Here is a 21,414-nt window from a genome sequence, read left to right on the forward strand (position 1 = left end):
CTTCTGAGTGAATTCTTCTTACTCCTCTCCATAATGCAACAAAAAGCAACAATAGTGACATCATAAAGCTTTGCGACCCACCTGAGGGTCCCAACCCATGGGTTGAAGAACACTGCACAAGCAGATTAGAAGGTTCAGAGCTTGATTTTTTATGGGGCTGCAGTTTATCTTTGAGTTCAGATTCGCTGTCTGAACTATGAAGGTAATATGGCACCCCTTCACACATACCGTATGTACTCGCGTATAAGCCGAGTTTTTCAGCCCAAAAAAAGGGCTGAAAAAAGCCAACTCGGCTTATACGCGGGTCAATACGGTAGGGGAGGGGAGGGGGGAGGGGGGAGGAGGGAGGAGGGAGGAGGGAGGAGGAAAACTTACCATTGCCGCCATCCGCTGCCGGCCCGCTCCCCTTCCAGCGGCCTGGGAGCGGCCAGCGGGGCCTGCCTGGGAGCAGGCAGGCCTCGCGGCCGCCCACCCACACCCCCCGCCGCCTCCCCGCTCGCCTTCCTGCGGCCTGGGAGCGGCCAGCGGGGCCTGCCTGGGAGCAGGCAGGCCTCGCCGCCGCCCCCGCCCCCCTGCCGCCCCCCCCGCCGCCGGCCCGCTCGCCTGGGAGCGGCCAGCGGGGCCTGCCTGCTCCCAGGCAGGCCTCGCCGCCGCCCCGCCGCCTCCCCGCTCGCCTTCCTGCGGCCTGGGAGCGGCCAGCGGGCCTGCCTGGGAGCAGGCAGGCCTCGCCGCCGCCCCCGCCGCCCCCCCCCGCCGCCCCCCCCCCGCCGCCGGCCCGCTTGCTTGGGAGCAGCCAGCGGGGCCTGCCTGCTCCCAGGCAGGCCTCGCCGCCGCCCCCGCCGCCTCCCCGCTCGCCTTCCTGCGGCCTGGGAGCGGCCAGCGGGGCCGCCGGGCTCGCGAGGGTTCCTCCGGCCGGCAGGGGCCGGCAGGGGCCTCCTGCAGGGCCGGCAAGGCCACGCCGCCGCCCCCGCCGGGCCCGCGAGGGTTCTTCCGGCCGGCAGCGGCCTCCTGCAGGGCCGGGAAGGCTGCGCCGCTGCTGCCGCCGCCGCCTCTCCTGGTGAGTAGGGGGTTCAGGGGCTCTTCCCCCTCCCCCCCTTGAATGGCACTGGGGTCGGGGTGGATTGGGGTGGGTTGGGAGGTCCTGGGAGGCCGGTGGGAGGGCGACCTGGGGCAGGGGCAAGATCTTCCCTGCGCTCTAAAATGGCGGCCGCCATTTTAGAGCGCAGCTTTACCAGAAAAGGGAATTTCTTATTGACCCTCGGCTTATACGCGGGTCAATAAGAAATTCCCTTTTCTGGCCTCAAGTTTGGGGGGGTCGGCTTATACTCGGGTCGGCTTATACCCGAGTATATACGGTAGTTACCTTATAAAAAAAATTGGTCCGGCCCACAGATCCCACTTTGCCTGTGTGATTCATGAAGCAAATTGTTCCTTCGGTTGCACCATACAATTCACATATCTTGATGTCACCAAACCGGAGTAAAAACTCTTTCCAGACATCAGTCCTTATTCCATTTCCAACCGCTAGGCGAACTTTGTGATGCTTTTCTCCTTCTTTCTGCAAAGAATTTTAAAATAGTTAAAATGAACCCATTCCTTCCTTGTTTATTTCAACTGCCCTCCCAAGCCCTCTTTTGGTGTGTATCTTAATATATTTACAGAATGGAAACCAGAGTCTTGTCCTGCATTATGCTCTGCTCTTGCATCCACAGGTAAAGTTGAATCCTAACAGGTAAAGTTGGTGACAGACAATAGTTTATTTCATAGTGTTGAACAGGATTTGACAGGGATAGCAAAAGCTGTTTGATCACTGGTCACAGTGGAACGAAAAGATGGATGGGTATGCCGCAAAGGCAAGGATGCTTCTATCATACCACTTTGAGCTCTCCTAAAAACAGCTGTAGGTCCATTTTCATAATATTGAATTACAACTGAATTTACTTATAAAGGTTCATTCTATGTCTCAGTATAAGCACTCACTTCACCAACAATTCATTGTGCAAGCATCCAACCCAAGCCTGGTTGCATGGAGAGACCTGGTCCTTAACGTATTTTAATGGAAAGGAATCATACTCAGACATTCTGCGCATGCAGAATATTCTAGGTCAAATTCCTGACAACTTCAGTTTAAAAGATATTATGTATTTTTATATGAAACAAGAGATTTATGATCAGATCTTCTAACATCTTCAACTTCAACTGTGGGGAGTAGGGATGCCAGCCTCCAGGTGGGACTTGGGGGTCCCCTGGAATTATAGCTCATCTCCAGACTACAGAGATCAGTTTCCTTGGAGAAAATGGATGCTTTGGGAAGTGGACGCTATGGTATTGTACCCCCCTGAGGTCCCTCCCCAGGTTCATAGCCAAATCTCCAGGAACATTCCAACCTGGATCTGGAAACCCTCCCCCATTCCCTGCCAATGGTAAGGGAGGGACCTGGCAACCCTAGTGTAGAGGAAGGGGTGACTTGAACTGGCTCTGAATGCTGGAATAGGGCCGTTTAATTATTTCTCCATGCCCCTGCATAGAAACTGGCCTTCCTGAGTAGCTGTTAGCCGTATTAGAGAAGATGGGCTGGCAGAGTTTTTTCTCTAACTAGGGGCTGATAGGTGAATAGACAGATAGATCTAGAAAATGGTTCAAGAAGAAGGAAACATTAACCTCCCCTAACCTGATGCAAAAGGGACTTCCTTCAGCCTGTTTTTAAATGAAATTTGGTTAAGTCTCAAGACCTTGGAGACCTGCTTTCATGCAGAGCAAATGGTATTGAGGTATGCCGAGCTATGATTATTATTTTAACTGTAAGCCACTTCAGCAAGACTCTGGAGAGGCAGCATAGAAATCTCCTTAATAAATAAATAATGGGCTGACTCAGTCTGTGGCAGCTTTATAGGTAATGCAGTTTTGATTATAATAAACACTCAGAAGTTCTGAAAATGTCTTTAAATACTCATGAACCCTGATTCAGCTAAAGCTTCATATTGCTAAATTCCACTGAATATAATGAAGCTAAAATGAGTTGTAGGAGCCCCGTGGCAGAGTGGTAAGTTGCAGTACTGCAGTCCAAGCTCTGCTCACAACCTGAGTTCGATCCCAACGGAAGTTGGTTTCAGGTAGCCGGCTCGAGGTTGACTCATCCTTCCAAGGTCGGTCAAATGAGTATCCAGCTTGCTGGGGGTAAAGGGAAGATGACTGGGGAAGGCACTGGCAAACCACCCCATAAACAAAGTCTGCCTAGTAAACGTCGGGATGTGACGTCACCCCATGGGTCAGGAATGACCAGGTGCTTGCACAGGGGACCTTTACCTTTTAAAATGAGTTGTGACAAACTTGTTTGTAATAGTATGTAATCACAATTTTGATTCCTTCTGGGCCTTTTGGCTTCAATCAAGTGTAGTAATCACAACTAACTATAACAATCAGGTTATTGCTGTAGAAACTATTGCTGGTAGGCCCGTCTTTGTTTTCTTACTATAACTATATCATTTTGCTTATTTACTACTAAAATAGACTTCAATTGAAGTTTATTTTATAAAGGATTGCTTGCTTCATTGCTAAGCTCGCATTAATATGTTAGCCGGCCTCCTTCAGTTACCCCTTACTGAGGTCACTGAGTTCTTTGGTATTCAAATGTAAATCTTGGTAACACCAGACTAAACATGAAAACAAAGAGACTTTTATTGTGACCTTTTGTTCAGTAATGAACAAAGGGAGGGGAAATAACCCAGCTCAGACTGAATGGAACATTCATAGCCTACAAAAATTGGAACTCTCTAGTTGCCAATTTAGCATACAGGTAAACTTTGTTTCCATTTTTGCTTTTCATGGACAAAAGAATGATGTGGTGATTCTAAATATCTAAACAAAGGAGCCAGATTATTTCAAAGCTGATGCTGCAGCCCTTGTAATTTACAGAATCACATTTGCTAACATCTGGTGTAAAGTGATCCTAGAGCAATTCAAATATATCTCAAGGCAGGAGATGTCTTGAAGTTAGGGCCAAAACCAAAGAGAAATACTTGGGATGAATTAAGTAAAGCCAGGAAACAGGAATACACAGCCAAGGTGCGCATCTGAAGAAATCATGATATGTTCTGGAAACACCCTGAAGGCACAAGACCCTGGAAGTCATATACAATGCAAGCACCTTAGTGGGAAACATGCAATTTCCAGACATCTTGTTTATATCAAATAACCAAGGGATGGCCTCCATGCTAATTTAAAAGATCCAAACAATATGCAGATACACAGACATTAGTTCAGGGCTGAGAATGAGTTGGAAGGATGAAGGCAGTTTTTGTTATAGGAGTTAGAATAACAATAGATACAAAAATTTGATTTCTGCAGAACTGGAGGTTTTCCAGAGATTTTGTTGCTGTTGTTGTAAAGGGAGACCAAATAGCAGCAAATAACCAGGGCTGGCTGTGCCTGATTGATCCATCTCTGTGACTTATCTTTTTGTACTAAGGCTTCAATTTCCTTTGGCTGAACTAGCTGGCCATTCTATTCCATGACTGTATTACATCATGCAAATCCAGTCCACTCCTGCCATAAATTGGCCTTTTCAGCACAACAAACAACAGCACACAGTATGTTCTTGGACTGCCAGAAACTCATAAAACATAAGAATGACTGTTATTTATGAATGTCCAAGAATCCAAAATAAAGTTTCCTAACCTTTTGGATTGTAAATCTGAATATTCTGAATGGCAGTTATGGCTACTGAAACTCCCTGTGGACACAAGTTCTGGTTCATATCAAAGGGTCTCATGAAGAAGCTTACTTTGGAGAACAGGAGTGTGACAAAATGCTGCTTTTTAATAAATACTTATCTCCACTTTTTTAATTAAACTGCAGAAATTACGTATATTTATAGTTTTGTAAAGAATACAACTCAGCATGAATATTACTTTGTTTGAACTTACCACAGGTTGTTTGCAGAGGTAACGACACAGTTCCCCAATGTATTGAACAACAGTAACATTGTATTTTTTGCAATCACTCCAGAATTGACTGGCTGAAAATTTCTTTCTAAGAACACATGTTGCGCCTTAAAAAATAAATGAACACTTGAATGATTAATATATTTGAATTTGGGTTTACTTTTATGCAATTGTTTTTGAATACTCAAAAAGATTTATAATATTTAAATACATACGTCTTAAAACTCTTAACTTTGTGCTACAGTATAGATCCATACCATTCTTTGTCTTCTATGAAGACTGTGCTGTACCGCTATATCATCCCATAATACTGAGGTAGCCCTTGATTTGGAACAGTCCTTATTGAGGGCAAAAGGGGAAGCAGGCCAAAATGACCGATGCCTTTAGATATTGCTGCTGTGAGCTGGCAACCAGAATTGTTCTGAGAGCTGACAATTCTGCTTACTAGATCCATGTGCAGAGCCTACTAATCAAGCAACAAGATTCATTTAAAATAACCTACCACAATAGTAGGTAGGTTATTTTAAATAGTAGTGAGACCACAGGGATACTCCATAAGCAGTCATATTCTAGTCCTTGAAGCTTGATCACACATAGTTACTAAGCATTCCTTCAACCAGCATGGGCTTTCCTCCCCTTGGCAAAAGTGCCAACTGCTTTGGATTTGCCTTCCTCACATGGCCCATCTTTTACCCAGTGCCGCCACCACAAACCAGCAGTTGAGACAGCAGGGCTGCAACCATGAAAAACATCCCTCTTCTAGGCAGATATAGGCTATATAGAAGTTTGGGCTCAGGCCCAGGCCAGTGGCTATCTGCAACAAACTAATGGTGGGCTTCTCTTGCAGTGTAAAAGCCTGCTACCCAGGACTGTGGAACAGCACCTGCCCTAAGTTCAGTGAGAAAGGAGTTCAGTTTGCATGCTATTCTCAGGTTGGAAGCAGGTGTCAGGGACACTGTTTGCTCTCCTGTTTCTTTTGGCGTATGGAGGATCTGTACCCCTTTGTATACCCTGTCCAAGCATTGGTGCTTCCATTGGAATAAATATACATATGTCTAATACTATAGATCAGAAATACACAGGTATTTTTGGTCCAGGCATTATTTATTATTTTGTTAATAACCTGTTCTATACTTTGAACCTCCCCACCAAGGAATTAGTTACATTTTTAATTGAATGACTTATTGGGGATCCAGGATTGCCAGGTACCCCCTGGCAACTGACAGTGGATGGTGGTGGTGGTGGTGGGGAACTTACCAGCAGCATCGGAAGTGACATCCTCACATTGCTAGCAATGTGGGAATGCTCTGATATTTGGGCAAAAACTCTATGGTAGAAACCATTTTTACCATACAGGTTTTGCCCACATACCAGAGCATGCCAGAAGTGATGTGGCAGAAGTGACATTGACACATCTCCAGCAACAGTGGGTTAGGCTTCAGTTTGCTGCATTTAAGTCCCCCTGCCAGCTGGCTGAATGGTGCCAAGGGAAGGGGCCCCAAAACTGGGAATACACTACTCCCAGCAGGGGTCAGGGAACCCTATGGGAATCAAAGTGAAATTCCACCCAATTTATCCAGCGTTATCCCTGCATAGGGATAGGGAGATCAGTCAAATGGACAACAGAGTGGTTGAATTCCCGAATGAGCTTCCTCTGAGGACTACAGCATGAAACGGAAGGCGTTGAGCAAGATGGCACTTAGTGTCACTGGAACTCAGGAATTGATTCCAAGTCCTTGCAGTGGCAACCGAGATGGAAACACTCTCCCATGATTCCCATGGCTAGAATGTAGCAGTGGATGGATATGAGTTGTTCAAGAAAAACAGAAGGGGTTGAAGAGGAGGTGGAGCAGTGCTGCATATGAAGAGAGGGTTTGCTTGTCAGGAAATACTGAAGGAGGCAGGTAACAGCTCAGTGAAGATAAGAGAAGGAAGGGCAAACAATATTGTGGTTGGAATCTGCTACAGAGTTCCTGACCAGGGTGAGGAGGTGGATGCTGCCCTCCTTGAGCAGAATCACAGTATATCCAATCAACATGACCTTATAGTTATGGATCACTTCAACTTCCCTGATATTTGCTTGGGGGGCGGGGGGGGGGAACTCATCTAAGCATCCAGAATCACACACCTTCCTGACCTGCCCAGACAACAATTTCCTTTTTCAAATGGTGGAGGAAGCTACAAAGGGCTCAATATTAACCAACAGGCAAGAATTGGTAGATGGGGTGAAGGTGGTAATTCCTTTTGCTGTGAAAGACCAAGGAAGTTCATAGCCAGACATGTATGGTAGATTTTAGTAGGGCAGACTGAAGGAGCAACTGAAGTGTGAGCTGTCTTAAAACAAGAGCTCTTGCAAGCTCAAGCCATCACTATTCCAACAAGACAGAAACATGGTAGGGGATCTCAGAAGACAATGAATAGAGAACTCCATAATGAGCTAAGGAAGAAAAAGGAAATATTCAAGAAATAGAAGCAAAAACATACCTCTAAAGAAGAGTATTTGAGGGTTGTTAGGCACTGTAGGTCAGCCATCAGAGAGGTCAAAGATCAGAGTGAGCGGAGGCTGGCCAGGGAGGCTAACTACAACAAGAAAAGGTTGCAAATGCAAGGTAAAAGAGGCAAAAGGCCCACTGTTGGATGAAAATGGAGAAACTCTGACAGAGCAGAACAATTGTAAACCACATAATACAGTACAAGTATAATAAGCTGAAACTGAGCATTAGCTGTAGTACACAAAAACAACAGTACAGTCAACACTACAGTACTGTTAATGTTTTGTTATTAATTACAATAACAGTGTATACTATGTGCTTTTGAACTCTTTGGCTAGTCATTTGGAAATTTTACTGTTCATATTATCTGTTTGATTTTGCATCTTTTGTAATAACTATACTGTACGTTTTTGAATTAACTGCAGATTGTTATATAAACGTCTTGCTACCTCTGGTGTCGTGTACCTTTCCCCCTTCAGTATTCAGAGGTTTCTCCCCGTTTTGTTTTTTCAATGCCTATTTTGCCTCAGTTTTTTTCCTTGAAGAAGAGAACAAGCTCATCTAGAGATGGTAGCAGGCAAAGCACAGCATCCAGGCCTGCTGGTTGACATGAACAGAAAGGTAGTTGAGAAGCACCTGGCTGCATTGGATGAGTACAAATCCCCTGGGCCAGATGGCATGCACCTGAGAATGACCAAAGAACTTTCTAGAGAGCTTGCAGAGCCTTTGTCCAACTTCTTCGAGACCTCTTGGAGGACGGGAGGACTGAAGAAGGGCGACTGTTATCCGAATCTTCAAAAAAGGGAGGAGGGATGACCCAGGAACTACAGGTCAGTCAGTCTGACCTCTGCCCAGGGAACATACTGGAGCAGATTTTAAAGGGGTCAATCTGCAAGCATATGAGGGGCAACTTGGTGATCTGGGAAAGTCAGCAGGGATTTGTCCCCAACAGGTCCTGCCAGATCAACCTTGTTTCTTTCTTTGATCGAGTGATGAACTTACTGGATCTTGGGAACACTGTTGACATTGCTTACCTGGATTTCAGTAAAGCTTTTGACAAGGTTCCCCATGATGTTCTGATGGGAAAACTGGAGCGTTGTGGACTGGACTCCAGGATAGTTATGTGGACGGGGAACTGGATGGAGAACTGCACCCAAAAAGTAGCTGTCAATGGCATTACATCTGATTGGAGGGAGGTGTCCAGAGGCTTGGTTCTGGGCATGGATGAGGGGATGGAAGGACTCATTCAATTTGCAGATGACACCAAATTGGGAAGAGTAGCGAACACTCCAGAAGATAGACTTCAATGAGATCTGAACACATTGGAAAAGTGGCCAGATGTGAACAAGATGCAATTCAACAAGATGCAAGTGCAGAATTCTACATCTTGGTAACAAAAAATTAGAAGCATGTATACCGGATGGCAGATACATTTCTGGATAGCAGTGTGTGTGAACAAGATCTTGGGGTAGAGGTGGACTCTAAGCTAAATATGAGCAGACGGTGTGATGCAGTGGCAAAAAAGGCTAATGCGGTCTTGAGGTGCACCAACAGGCCACACCTAGAGTATTGTGTGTAATTCTGAAGGCCTCACTTCAAAAAAGATGTGGACAGAATGGAGGCATTAGTCATGCCACACCCGGAGTATTGTGTGAAGTTCTGGAGGCCTCTTCAAAAAGGATGTGGATAGAATGGAGCAGGTGTAGAGGAGAATAATGAGGATGATTAGGGGCCTGGAGACCAAACCTTATGAGGAAAGGCTGGGGGAGTTGGGAATGTTTAGTCTGGAGAAGAGGAGGTTGAGGGGGGACATGATAGATCGCTTTAAGTATTTGAAGGGCTGACACAGGAGGCAGGGAGCTGTTCCTGTTGGCAGCAGAAGATAGGACTCATAATAATGGATTTAAATTATGAGCAGAAAGGGACCAACTGGATATTAGGGATTTTTTTTACAGTAAGAGTAGTTCAGCAGTAGAATCAGCTGCATAGGGAGGTGGTGAGCTTCCCCTCACTGGCAGTCTTCAAGCAGCATCTGGGTGAACATGTCAAGGACGCTGTAGGCTGATCCTGCATTGAGTAAAGGGTTGGACTATCACTAGAGGGCCTGTATAACCCCTTCCGTCTAACGTGTAGCAAGTCCTTCAAAAGAACAGATTTAGATCTGATAGGCGGCTTACAGCTACTACGGGATATATCAGAGTGCTATGATAATGAGAACCTTTACACTCACATTAAGCAAACTAATAGAGAATTATATACCCTGCTTCATCTGCCATAACTCAGTTCCACAACATACACTTTCCATCAGCATTATTAGAGATTGTCCATCCTACCCAATTCAATACATCCACCAATGCCAAGAAGAGAAGCTGCACTGTGGTAAAGAGGGAGAGTTATATAAATGATGTCATCAGGAGTTGCACCAAATGCCCATAATCCAGCAGCACCTTTTAGGACCTGCGTGTGACTGATAACTGCAGCCTTAGGCAAACCTGAAATAGAACACACACACACATGTTCTCTAAAAGGTCAATGTTGATTAATTATTTGATATCAGTGGCTAACTTTTCACATATGTATATATGTAGACAATGTCAGTTGTACAAATAATGAGCTTTATTGTTTGGGGCTATTATGTAATAGCCAAAGCAAACATGTCAGCCACTCCTACAGCAGTTTACTCATCACACTCTGCCAATGAAGTGGGTGGGGCAGAATAATATATTCTCTGCTTGCCATGCGCACAATTTATCACTTGAACCAGTTCAGCCATGTCAAAAAGTATTCTGAGGTCAGTGTTCTTCTCCTTTAGATCACCCTGATGATGAAAATATGCCTTCTTTGACAGAATTTTACAACTGTAAATTTGAGGCCATGAGATGCATTTGCATTTTCAATATGCAATATAAATCAAATATAGCAACAGTTCTCAAATTTTACCAATCCAAGAACCCCCTTTTTGATTTAAAAAAATTGTGAACCTTCATGCCCTCACCTCCTACTTCTCTGGCACTCACCATATGCTGGATAGCCCCCTTTCAAGTCATGAGTAGCAAACAGGGTTGCCATCCTCCAGGTGGAGCCTGGAATTCTCCAGAAATTAAAACTAGTCTCCAGACTCCAGTTCCCCTGTAGAGGGCAGGCTATATAGAATCACATCCCCACTGCGTTTACTCCTCTCCCCAAACTTCATCCTCCCCAAGCTCCACCCCAAATATCCAGGAATTTCCCAAACCAGATTTGGCAAGCCTACTATCAAAGCTCTGTAGGCCCAGTGCAGGCATCAATCCTCTTGGCTTGCTCCAGAGCTATTTTAACTTCCCAGCCCACTCCTGCTGAAGGGGAGGGGGAACAGACCCTTAGAAACAGCAGAGGAATCACAGTGGGAAGAGTGAATTATTACCTCCACTTCCACAAACTGGTGTCTCTTTAATTTGTCGTTGGATAAATTCCATTGAAATATAGCACTCTCTATCGGCTGGAGATCAGTTGTAATAGTGGAAGATCTCCAGCTGGTACCTGGAGGTTGGCAACCCTAACATACATGGATAGGGCCAGTAGACATGGTTCTATTCCCTTCCCTGTACACTCATTCAGTACACACACACACGTAGACAGAGCTCATATTATTAACAATAGAACATTTCCTTCAGCTTGCACAGGGGACCTTTACCTTTACATTCCAAACCAATGTTACTTTATCAAATGTCGTACCTGTTGTTCCTGAAGTAAAAATGTAGAGGAGAGGGTCTTTTAGACTCTTAGCAATACGGAGATTATCTGGTATGGGATCATCAGAGGCATCATCCAGTTTGTCTAAAATGGTATCAACATGTGACAAAGTGGATTCTTTTGTCATCAACCATACTCTTATATCATCTTGGAGGCTAGGAAGAATTTCTTCTAAGGTCCCAAGCATATCTTTAAAATAATAATATTGCAATATAGTAAACACAAGGTTCGACTCAAATGGTATAATGGCAAAATGCTTATTATCATAATGAGCGGAGGGATGCCAAGGAAGGTCCATATATTGAACAAAAACCTGCTCTCAACCAGACATTGGTGGTCCCACTATGGAGCCAGTGGCTAATTTTGCCCCATTCAACTATGTCCCAGATTACTTTGTACAATTAAACTCGAAGGGAGCCACAGAAAATCAAGCCCACCTCCCTCACCAGAGCTCTGTCACTTCATCTGTAAAGACTCACTCAATTTTCTTCATTGTGAAAAAGTGTGACAAGACGGTCTATATACAGGGCTTTTATATATTCCTGACAGTCATACATTTGTACAGTAAAGCTATAAGCAATGTTATTCATATCCACATTTTTGGTGCAAAAGAGCCTCTCTTTCATGTCTATTAAATGTTGTTTATACTACACAAGAGACAGTTTTATGCAATCATAAGCAGAATTAAAGGTAGAGGTAGTCCTCTGTGCAAGCACTGGGTCATTATTGACCCATCGGGGTGATGCCACATCACGACGTTTACGAGACAGAATTACACATAAATCCATTGTAGTCAATGGGTTTAGAAGGGTGTAACTCAGTTTAGGATTGCACTGTTAATTCCTAGATCAGTGCACACCTGCTCCCATACCGCGGGGGGAGATCATAAAATTTACTAATGCCTTAATATCTCAAGGCAGTTACTACATGCCACATTGCATCACTTCCTAAACTGTCTGAATATTTACCTTTCAGGAAACTTTTCATTTGTTAAATAAAATCACTTTTGTCTGCTTTACGGTACAAATTAGAAACCATTCAACCTCCTTAGTTTTATAATATGAATTTCATCAATGGAAGTCCTTCCTCCCATCATCCTTTAATTTAAGACAGTTGTGGTCATCTGGTAAAAGGCTGGAAAATCCCACTTTCAAAAGGAAGGACTGAGGTTTTTAAAGTGAAACAAACTAAAATTCTAAGAGTACAACTCCAGATGTCATCAGTTTATAATTTAGTTTCAATTTTTTTAGAGTGTTATACACCCAATACTTGGTATACAAAGCTAATTTCAGTAATTCATACAGATTCTATATTTTGTACTTTCACATAAAATCATAACACTTGATGAGTTAACAAAAATCACATACCCTTTCTGCACATTTGTGCACTAGACTTTATTCTTATCTGTCTCAGGAAAACCAAATAGAAAGATAATAATGAAATAGTAAGCTAAATGATATTAAACTCTAACACTAAACACCACTTTGCACAAGATAAAATTTTCTCCATGAAAGTGAACTTTTAAGTAGGAAATTTACACCATAGTCCTAAAACCAATCTCTGAAATGTTTAGATGACAGCTAAACCCCATGCCAACATAATTTGGAGAAAGACAAGTGTAGTGCCTCACCAATGCCACACTGGCACAGATGGATGGCATTGGCACTACACTGGGGAGTACTATGGTAATTTGGTATCCTGGAAGAGTACCGAGTTGGTGCCATGTTTTCAAATCCACAACATCTGCAGAGTGCTTGAGCCCACTTGCTGTCTATTGTAACTACAGAATATTACTCAATACTGTCCTTGTTATCTCTTTTGCCTGTATCTAAACAGTCCTACCTCCCTAAACAGGATAGCAACAAGGATGAATTCCAATTACAGTGCAGTGTTGACCAATTCTGAGCTGACAACAGGACCAAAAATTGCTGCAACAGGTGTCCAACTAGCTGCTCCGGCAAGTGGTTGCCAAATCTTTTGTTCCAGCCTTGCCACTACACAGTTACAAACTGCATAACAAAGTTTTTTGACCACCACTTATACCTATTACAGGCATGCAGTGATATGGACAACTCTACTTGTTACTCTGCAGCCTGTACATAGTGCTTTCAAAAGTACAAAAGTTAGCCACTGTGCTCCTTGATATCATTATCTCTGACTGCAGTGCCTCTTTTTCAGAGAGTAAACAGGGATCTACAAGTGTGGACTTGCAAAGGGCAAGTCCCCCCTCCCCCAATGTTTCTTTTTAATCACTGAAAGCCCTTATAGAAGAAGAGTTGGTTTTTATACCCTGCTTTTTTCTCAAAGTGGCTTACAATTGCCTTCTCTTCCCCCCTCACAACATGCACCTTATGAGGTACATGGGGCTGAAAGAGTTGTGTGAGAGAACTGTGACTAGCCCAAGGCTTCATGCAGGAGTGGGGAATCAAACTTTGTTTCCCAGATTAGGCAGCCTCTCTTAACCCCTACACCTTGCTGGCTATAACCTCACAGCTCTCCCCTTTTCCCACTTCCCACCCACCACCCAACCTACTTTTATCTGTTCTCCTGGTTTCAGCTTTCCCTCCTTCTCTCCCCCAGCAGCCTCTTTCTGGGAAAATTATAGCCCAGTTGTGCAGTGGGGAGCCCACAAGGACTTGCTGGGGGCACCTTATTTTCCCTGGATCCCTCTCCCCACACTGTTTCCTCTTTCCCTCCTCCTGGCAATCCCTCTATACCCGCTTCCTTCTCTTCTGCCCATCCACCAATCTATTAACTGCCTGCCATCTTCAGCTATATTTATTATTTATTTACGTCATTTATAACCCACCTTTCTCCAGAACAGGGACCTAAAAGAGCTTACATCATTCTGGCCCAGGGTCATCCAGTGAAGTTCCACAGAAGAGTAAGGATTAAAAAAACCTGGGTCTCCCAGATCCTAGTCTGACACTTTTACCACTATATCACCCTGGTTTTCATGGTGTGGCTGCGGTTGTACAGTAGAAAGCAGCAAGTCCTCTGTGAGTCATGCAAGTCATATGGTATCCAGTCACCTGGTTGTTGCTGCTGGCACGTACCCTGATGTGGCCTCCCTCAAAGGCTAAAACCACCCCAGAAAGAGCTCTGCTTCTTACTGACAGAAATCAAGATTTGAAGGATGGTGATGCTGTTGTGCTAGCATAGCAGTGGCCGCTGAGGGCATTCATTTCTTAAAGCTACAGGTGCCACTTTTATTGTTTGGGGGAGTTTCAATCTCCCATTTTTTAATATTTCAGCTGTTTCCTGTAAACCTGGGTTTTTTCAGGTTTGTAGAAAGATCTGTCTTGTCTGTCCATGACTCCAGTCTCTGAATTTAAGTACCCACAGATTTGGCCATGTTGAGAATTAGATATATTGATGTCTGCCTACTGGTTGTTACTAACCTCAGCTGCCTTCAGCATGGGAGTCTCACTGAGCTGGGGCTGAAAGTGTTCTTTTACATCTGTAAAGTTGTGCTCTTTTAAGGGTTGGGGCAAGTTCCTCAGGATTTACAATGCCCTGGTCAATTCTACTGTCCCATGTTCTACCCAGGCTACATAATAGAGGGAAGATGGGGAGCAATGGTTCCTGTAATGAATGGCCACAGACAGTGGCAATGAATTTCATGAATCCAGCAGGTGGGCTACATGGATAGGTGCTCAGTAAAATTATTTGATTCTGAGGCAGCCAATCAGAGTGAGTGATTGGATCTAAAAGTAAAAAATCTCTGCTGTACCTGAGATTCCTTCCAGGACTACAAAGCTCACAGAATTGTAATTACATGCCCTGTTGTTCATATTGTTCTCTTGGGGGTTGCCCTAACATGAACATATGAAGCTCCTTTTACTGTGAGACCATTGGTCTACCAAGGTGAGTACAATCTAATCCAACAAGCAGTTTCCCAGGGTACAGGTCATTCACATCGCTGACAACCTGATTCTTTCAGCTGGAGATACCAGGAATTCAACCTGAAAAGCATATGCTTTATTACTAGGCCATGGTCAGAGAGGCATTCCAGCAAAGATGTAATCAATATTCTGTTCCATGACTGGTGTGAGTATGTGGTGTTGCTAAGGATTCCAGTGCTGTTGTTATGCTCTAACCTCTGTTGTGCTGGATTTCCCCCCCCCTGCAATTTTTTTTCCTTGCTGCGAGCACATAAAATACTGACTAGCCTTCCTGATGATGCTCCAGTGTCCACAATTTAGGACTGAGCTGTTGGTTCATTACATTTGTACACATAACTATAAACCATGTTACTTGCTACCTCACATATGCATGGCAAAAGGGATACATGTCTATTTATCTTAATCAACAAATGACACATTGGATTCATGCAATTTAAGCATGGAAATTAATAGTGTATAAAAAGGTAAAGGTCTCCTGTGCATTCCTGACCCATGGAGTGACATTACATCCCGACATTTACGAGGCAGACTTTTGTTTATGGGGTGGTTTGCCGGTGCCTTCCCCAGTCATCTTCCCTTTACCCCCAGTGAGCTAGGTACTCATTTGACCGACCTCGGATAGAAGGCTTTGTCAACCTTGAGCCGGCTACCTGAAACCAACTTCCTTTAGGATCGAACTCAGGTCGTGAGCAGAGCTTGGACTGCAGTGTTGCAGCTTACCACTCTGCGTCACGGGGCTCCTTATATAGGACATTACTATTGTATTAACTAAAAGAGGAGTATGTCCGTATTGTGCTTAAAATGATTAGATATTAGAATACATTATACTTGCATATGATTAATTTATCAATCAATGAAAACTTGCTCAGAATCTGTTGTCAAGAAGATGATCTGGATTTGCTGCTTTTGCATAAGGCAGGGACTTATAGGAGAATGGTTGTACGATCCTACAGTTGCACCCTTCTGAGCCCATTGACTTCAGTTGACTTAGATGGGTGTAACTCTTCTTAGGATTGCATTGCACGTGTTTTGGTTTTCTGTAAACAGGAAACCAAGCCATGTGAGAGTTGGGTGCCAAACTTCTTTAGCAACAGAGAAAGGTTAGCAGCCAGAATCCAGTGGGAATGGCTAAGGGCATCAGGCTGGGGCATTTTCTGGTGTGAGCCATCCATCTAGCCAAGTTTTACCCAAATGACAGCGTGTTAACTGTGTAACAGGCAAGTCAATCCTGGCATGTGAGGTGCAACACAGCTAAGTTCTTCTTGCTCACCTACCATAATGTTTATAGCAGCCTTCCAGAGATAACAAAGAGGGAACAAAGCAGTAACTGTACCAGATAACTTTAAACTTTAAACTACAGTCCAGACTATACAATTTTAGGTACTTACAGGTTGTAAAACTTCAGGCTGCCTGCACAGGTTCACATGCTTCACTGTTCACCTTACCTAAAAACAACTGCCTAGACACCGAAATTTAGATTGGCAGATTTCAGCCCCCCAAATAATATTTTCTATCTGCAGAGAAGTATTCAGACACAGAACTCCTGGCCTGAAGGGGTATATAGCCCCAGCAAAGCTTTACCACTTGGTTATCAGGAATAGATGAAGTGCGGGAAGAAGAATAAAATGAGTCAGGAGAAGGAACATTCAAAAAAGCAGGCTTATACGGTACCTGCTCCCACCAGCAGCACCTTGGGTGTACAGCTGCTGATGCAGTGCATGAGGGACCTGGACCGGATGTTGAAATTGAGGAAAGCCACAACACAGCCCAGCTTGGCCAGCCCAAACCACGCATGGATGAAATCGGGCTCATTGCTCATCAGCAGGGCCACAGTGTCTCCCCTTTTCAGCGTCCCTTCTTTGAGGAAAAGCCGGGCCATCCGGTTACTCCTCCGGTCCACATCCCCGTAGGTGTGAACCTTCCCTTCGTAGACCAAGAACGCTTTCCCGGGCTGCTTTGCGGCCCGCCTCACAAACTTGTCCAGCACGGAACAAATCCTGCCCCGCAGGCGGTAGCTCTCCACCGTCAGCCCGTACGCCGCCACTTTCAGCAAGAACTTCAGGTCAGCCCAGAAGTAAGGGAAAAAGAGCTGCTGCAGGAGGCGCAGCGAGGCGAGCCCGGCGGCCACCCCCGCCACCCACAAGGGCAGCATGGGGTCAGCGGGAGCGGAACGGAGGCGCGCGACCTTCAGCCACCCCCAGGTGCCGCCTCGCCCAAGGGAAGAAAAAGCGGCGACGAGGGACGCGGGAGAACTGAAGGAGCGGAGAGGGAGAGGGGTTGGGGGGCTCAAAACCAGGCAGCAGGTGGCAAAGGGCTTCGCGAAACGGTTCCTCCCCACCACCACCACCACCACCACCCCCCCCACCCCCCCGGCGAAGGCGCGCCGAGCTCGTTCCCCACGCCGAGCAGGGCGAGCCGCTCTTCCCTCCTGGAGCCGCCGGGCGGGAAACGCCGACGGGCGGCTTCTTCTCCGCCCTGGCAGGATACCGGCGGCGCGCAGGAGCCCCGAGGAGTTCTCCGCTTCAGCTCTGGCCTCGAGCTTTCGACTCCGCCCTCCGGCAAAGGGGGTCAGCCCCCCGGGGCTGGCCGCAGACCACACAAAGCGGGCGGGGGCCGCCCCCTCGCCGCCTCCCCCAGCGGCGCTTCGGGGCGGGCGGCCCTTGGCTCGCTTCTATCGGGCGCAACCCCTGGCCGAGGTTCCAGTTTGCCCGGCTCGGGCAGCCACCAGAGGCGGATCTACTGCGAAACGAATGAAGCTGAAGCTTCAGGGGCCCCAATCCTGGAGGGGGCCCCCCCGGAAGCAACTTTTTTTTAATGAGTGGATTTCTCTACAAAATCGATGGAGTTTTTTAGTGGTAGAATCATAAGCCCATGGGGTGAAGTACTTCATAGTGACTTTAGAACATGCTCTACTACTAGGCTGACCGTGCGTCCCGTTTTGAATGGGACAGTCCCGGTTTTTGTCACATTTCCTGGCCATCCCGTCTTTTTAATTAAAATGGCTATTTTGTCCCGTTTGGAATCAACCGAGCCCGTTTTGTTGCCTCGCCCTCACCACGCAGCTTTATTTTGCACTCGGAAGGCAAAGGCACAACTTTCCAGTTGTGGGTGGAAGCAAAACGTGGCCCGTCAATCAACACGTTCCCACCCACTGTGCTGTTTCCAACCTCTGAAGCAGCATGCCACAAAATACGCAAGGCTTGTCTTCCCCTCCCCTTTGGCCACCTCGGGATCATCGCCGCTAGTTTCTGAGAGTGGGTGAAAGCAAGGAGGTGAAGCCGGGATGCACTAAAACGAACGACAGGCTAGCCAATTAGAAACAATGGGAGACGCTGCACAGCCCATTGAAGATAATGGGAGCCTGGATTGCCGATTGGCTTGCATGAGCTCCACTGAAATACATTACAGCACAAAAAGAGTTGCAAAGAAAATGTGGAATGGATTTTCCAGTAAGGTCCTTAAATCTAAACACAATGCTCTGGGACTGGAACGACAGCCCATGGGACTAGCACATTTTGGCAGCTGGATCCTCAAATCCTTTGTTGGTACACGGTTTAATAATTCTATAGCTCAGCCCTTAGGCTAGAGCCAATCAGAACCATAAAAAGACATCTGAATTCTCAATTCAGGCTGCATTTGTCTTGCTTGTGCATTTTAACACCAAAAGATCAGATTTTCACCTCTTTATCCCTCTGATGACCCCCTCCCTATTATTATTATTTATTTGTTAAATTTGTAGCCCACCCTCATTCCTGGTCAAAGCCAGGCTCAGGGTGGGTGTCATGATCCTAGGCCTCAAGTGCAGCCTACAGGCCCTAGGGAGGCCTACATTAAAGTAGTTACCAGACCTACATCTCCCAGGTACCCTCTGGGCCTTGTGATTGGTGGAAGAGGATTTGGAGGGAAGGTTAGGGCCAATCAGGGGTAAGGGAGTGTTGCTTGGGGAGAAGGAATAAAATGCCTTGCCTGAAACGGGAGGGGGTTCACTCCTAGGGAGCAGGGCTGGGGAGGAGCTGCTGCAGATGGAGGAATCCCGCCTCCAGGAAGGGGTGAGTTAGCCTGAGGCCTAGTGCCTGGAGATGGCTAGGGACAGTAAAGATAGATGTGTTAGGGTTTTTATTTGTTTGATTGCCTGCCTTTATTGGTTTTGTTGTCCTATTGTGGCTTGAGTTATCATTATTATTAGACCTTTTTAATAAACTATTTGTTACTCTGCCCTGGGTCCTCACTCCTCATTTGGTCACCTAGAAAGTATACCCTGTTGGGAGAAGAAGCAGCCAGGGGCAGGCAGAGTGCTCTGGGCCTTCTTGAGTTAGGCTCACACCAGAGTGGTGGCAGCTACTGAAGATCCCCATTCTTCTCTCTTACCTGACAGCAGGTAACAACAATCATAATAAAATCATATATCTAAAATGCATAACTAATCAATAAAATTCATAAAACCATTCAATACAGTTAACAAGATGGTACTCATATAATTACAGGGCCATTGGAGGCCCAGCCAAATCTTCATATCAGAAGCCCCGAGGGAGAGGAGAGGGAGGCCAGTAATGATGACAACCTGTGGTTGCCCTCAATTGTAGGCCTGGTAGAATAGCTCTGTTTTACAAGCCCTGCAGAACTTCTGAAGGTCCCATAGGGCCCTGATGTTACTTGGAAGAACATTCCATCAGGCTGGGGCCAGGGCCTTGTTGGATGTTGCCCTATTGTTGCTGGTTGCGAAGGGGCCCCCATAACAGTTCAAGCTTCAGGGCCCCAAAAATGTAGATCCGCCACTGGCAGCAACGCAGCCCTTAGGGAGGCATTTTCTTTCGAAGTTGTGTAATCCTTTTAGGATGGCCAGATGGCCTTTATACCGAATGCCAGACGCCATTTTGTTTTTGGTGTTTTGTTTTTGCACCTAGCTGCACCCGCAAATTCAAAAACGTATTGTTCACAAAGTACGCCGGGTTTTAAAAGATTTTCTGTTTGTCCAGCGTTCACACCTATCTACAAAGAGCAGAAGACATTCAAAAGGCAGGTCTGTGTCATGTATGAAAATGCCAACATTTTGACCAATGCAACCTTTTTGGCAACTGCCATAAGGATATGTGATTGTGTTGCTTTAATAATCATGGAGGTAAGGAGTACATGAAGTATTGGTTTCTATAACTGGAAATATGTGCATCTATTTCCCATTTCTTTCTCTTCCTTCTCCATTTCCTTCAGCTAAAATCCATTTTGTATCCTGAATAGGTTTGCGAACTTCAAGAACTGCACCGGATTTCCAAACGACACAGATCAGTCCCCCTGAAGAAAATGGCAGCTTCAGAAGATGGGCGCCGTGATATCACATCCCCACTGAGCTCCCTCCCAAAATGCTGTCTTTACCAGGCTGGCCTTAACCAACCAGGATGGGCACGGGTCTAGGAGCAGGTGGTAGGAAGGTCATGGCAGAGCGATAAGACTTTATCTGCAAAATAGCTTGTAAATGCCTCACAGCTATGTGCCAAATTTATCCCTACATTTGAGTGTCCATCAAGGGACATTAAGAACAGAATCACTCTAAACAATTGTGCCGGGAGAGAGCTAGCAGACTCAATTTCGGCTGCATAGAACTCCTTCTTAGCAGCTTTTATTGCCACCTCATAGGATTTCATAAATGTCCTATAAGATGCTCTTGTAGCTTCGTTGTGAGTCCACTGCCAAACTCGCTCTAGCTGTCTAAGCTCCCGCTTCATAACAGTAGGCATGTAGCATGGCTCCACATTCAGAGGCAGTAAACCTCTAAATCCCAGTGCCAAGAGGCAACATCAGGGGAAGGCCTTAATTTCTTTGCCCTGTTGTTGGACCTCCAGAGGAACAGGTTGGCCACTTTGTCAGACAGGCTCAGGGCGGGTAACAATGATAAAACACAGATTATATGTATATACTAATAAAAACATCTTAAACAATAAAAAATACCAACTTATTAAAAACAGATGGCGCACCAATAAAATAAAACTTGCTGCAATTGATACCACCTGCAGCTGACCTCAGTTATAAGGCTGGTGGAATAGTCTGCCTTACAGGCCCTGCGGAAATCTTTCAGAACCCTCAGGGTCCTGATGTTATTAGGCAGAACATTCAATCAGGCCAGAGCCAGGGCCAAAAAAGCCCTGGCACTTGTTGAGGACAGCCACACACTCCAAGGGCGGGGACCACCAACAAGTGGTTGCAGAACATAACATCCTTCAGCGGGTGTACCAGAAAAAGCGGTCACGAAGATATGAGGGTCCCAGACCATATAAGGCTTTAAAGGTCAAAACCAGCACCATGAACCTGATTCGATACTCCAGCTGGAGCCAGTGCAGTTGACAGAGC

General features: G+C 45.7%; 1 protein-coding gene across 1 annotated transcript in view; it reads right to left on the bottom strand.

Moving 5' to 3' along the window:
* SLC27A6 (solute carrier family 27 member 6) overlaps positions 1-17,224 on the bottom strand; it is a 33,386-nt gene extending 16,162 nt beyond the window's left edge. The window contains exons 1-5 of the mRNA XM_056848031.1: positions 16,744-17,224; positions 11,150-11,356; positions 9,769-9,927; positions 4,926-5,050; positions 1,364-1,558 (exon numbers count right to left, since the gene is read on the bottom strand). Of these exons, the coding sequence (XP_056704009.1) occupies positions 1,364-1,558; positions 4,926-5,050; positions 9,769-9,927; positions 11,150-11,356; positions 16,744-17,224 (1,167 nt within the window). The remainder of the gene's footprint in view (positions 1-1,363; positions 1,559-4,925; positions 5,051-9,768; positions 9,928-11,149; positions 11,357-16,743) is intronic.
* Positions 17,225-21,414: the final 4,190 nt, after the last annotated feature.

This window comes from Euleptes europaea, chromosome 4 (assembly GCF_029931775.1).
Source record: "Euleptes europaea isolate rEulEur1 chromosome 4, rEulEur1.hap1, whole genome shotgun sequence".
In the NCBI taxonomy this organism is placed as follows: Eukaryota; Metazoa; Chordata; class Lepidosauria; order Squamata; family Sphaerodactylidae; genus Euleptes; species Euleptes europaea.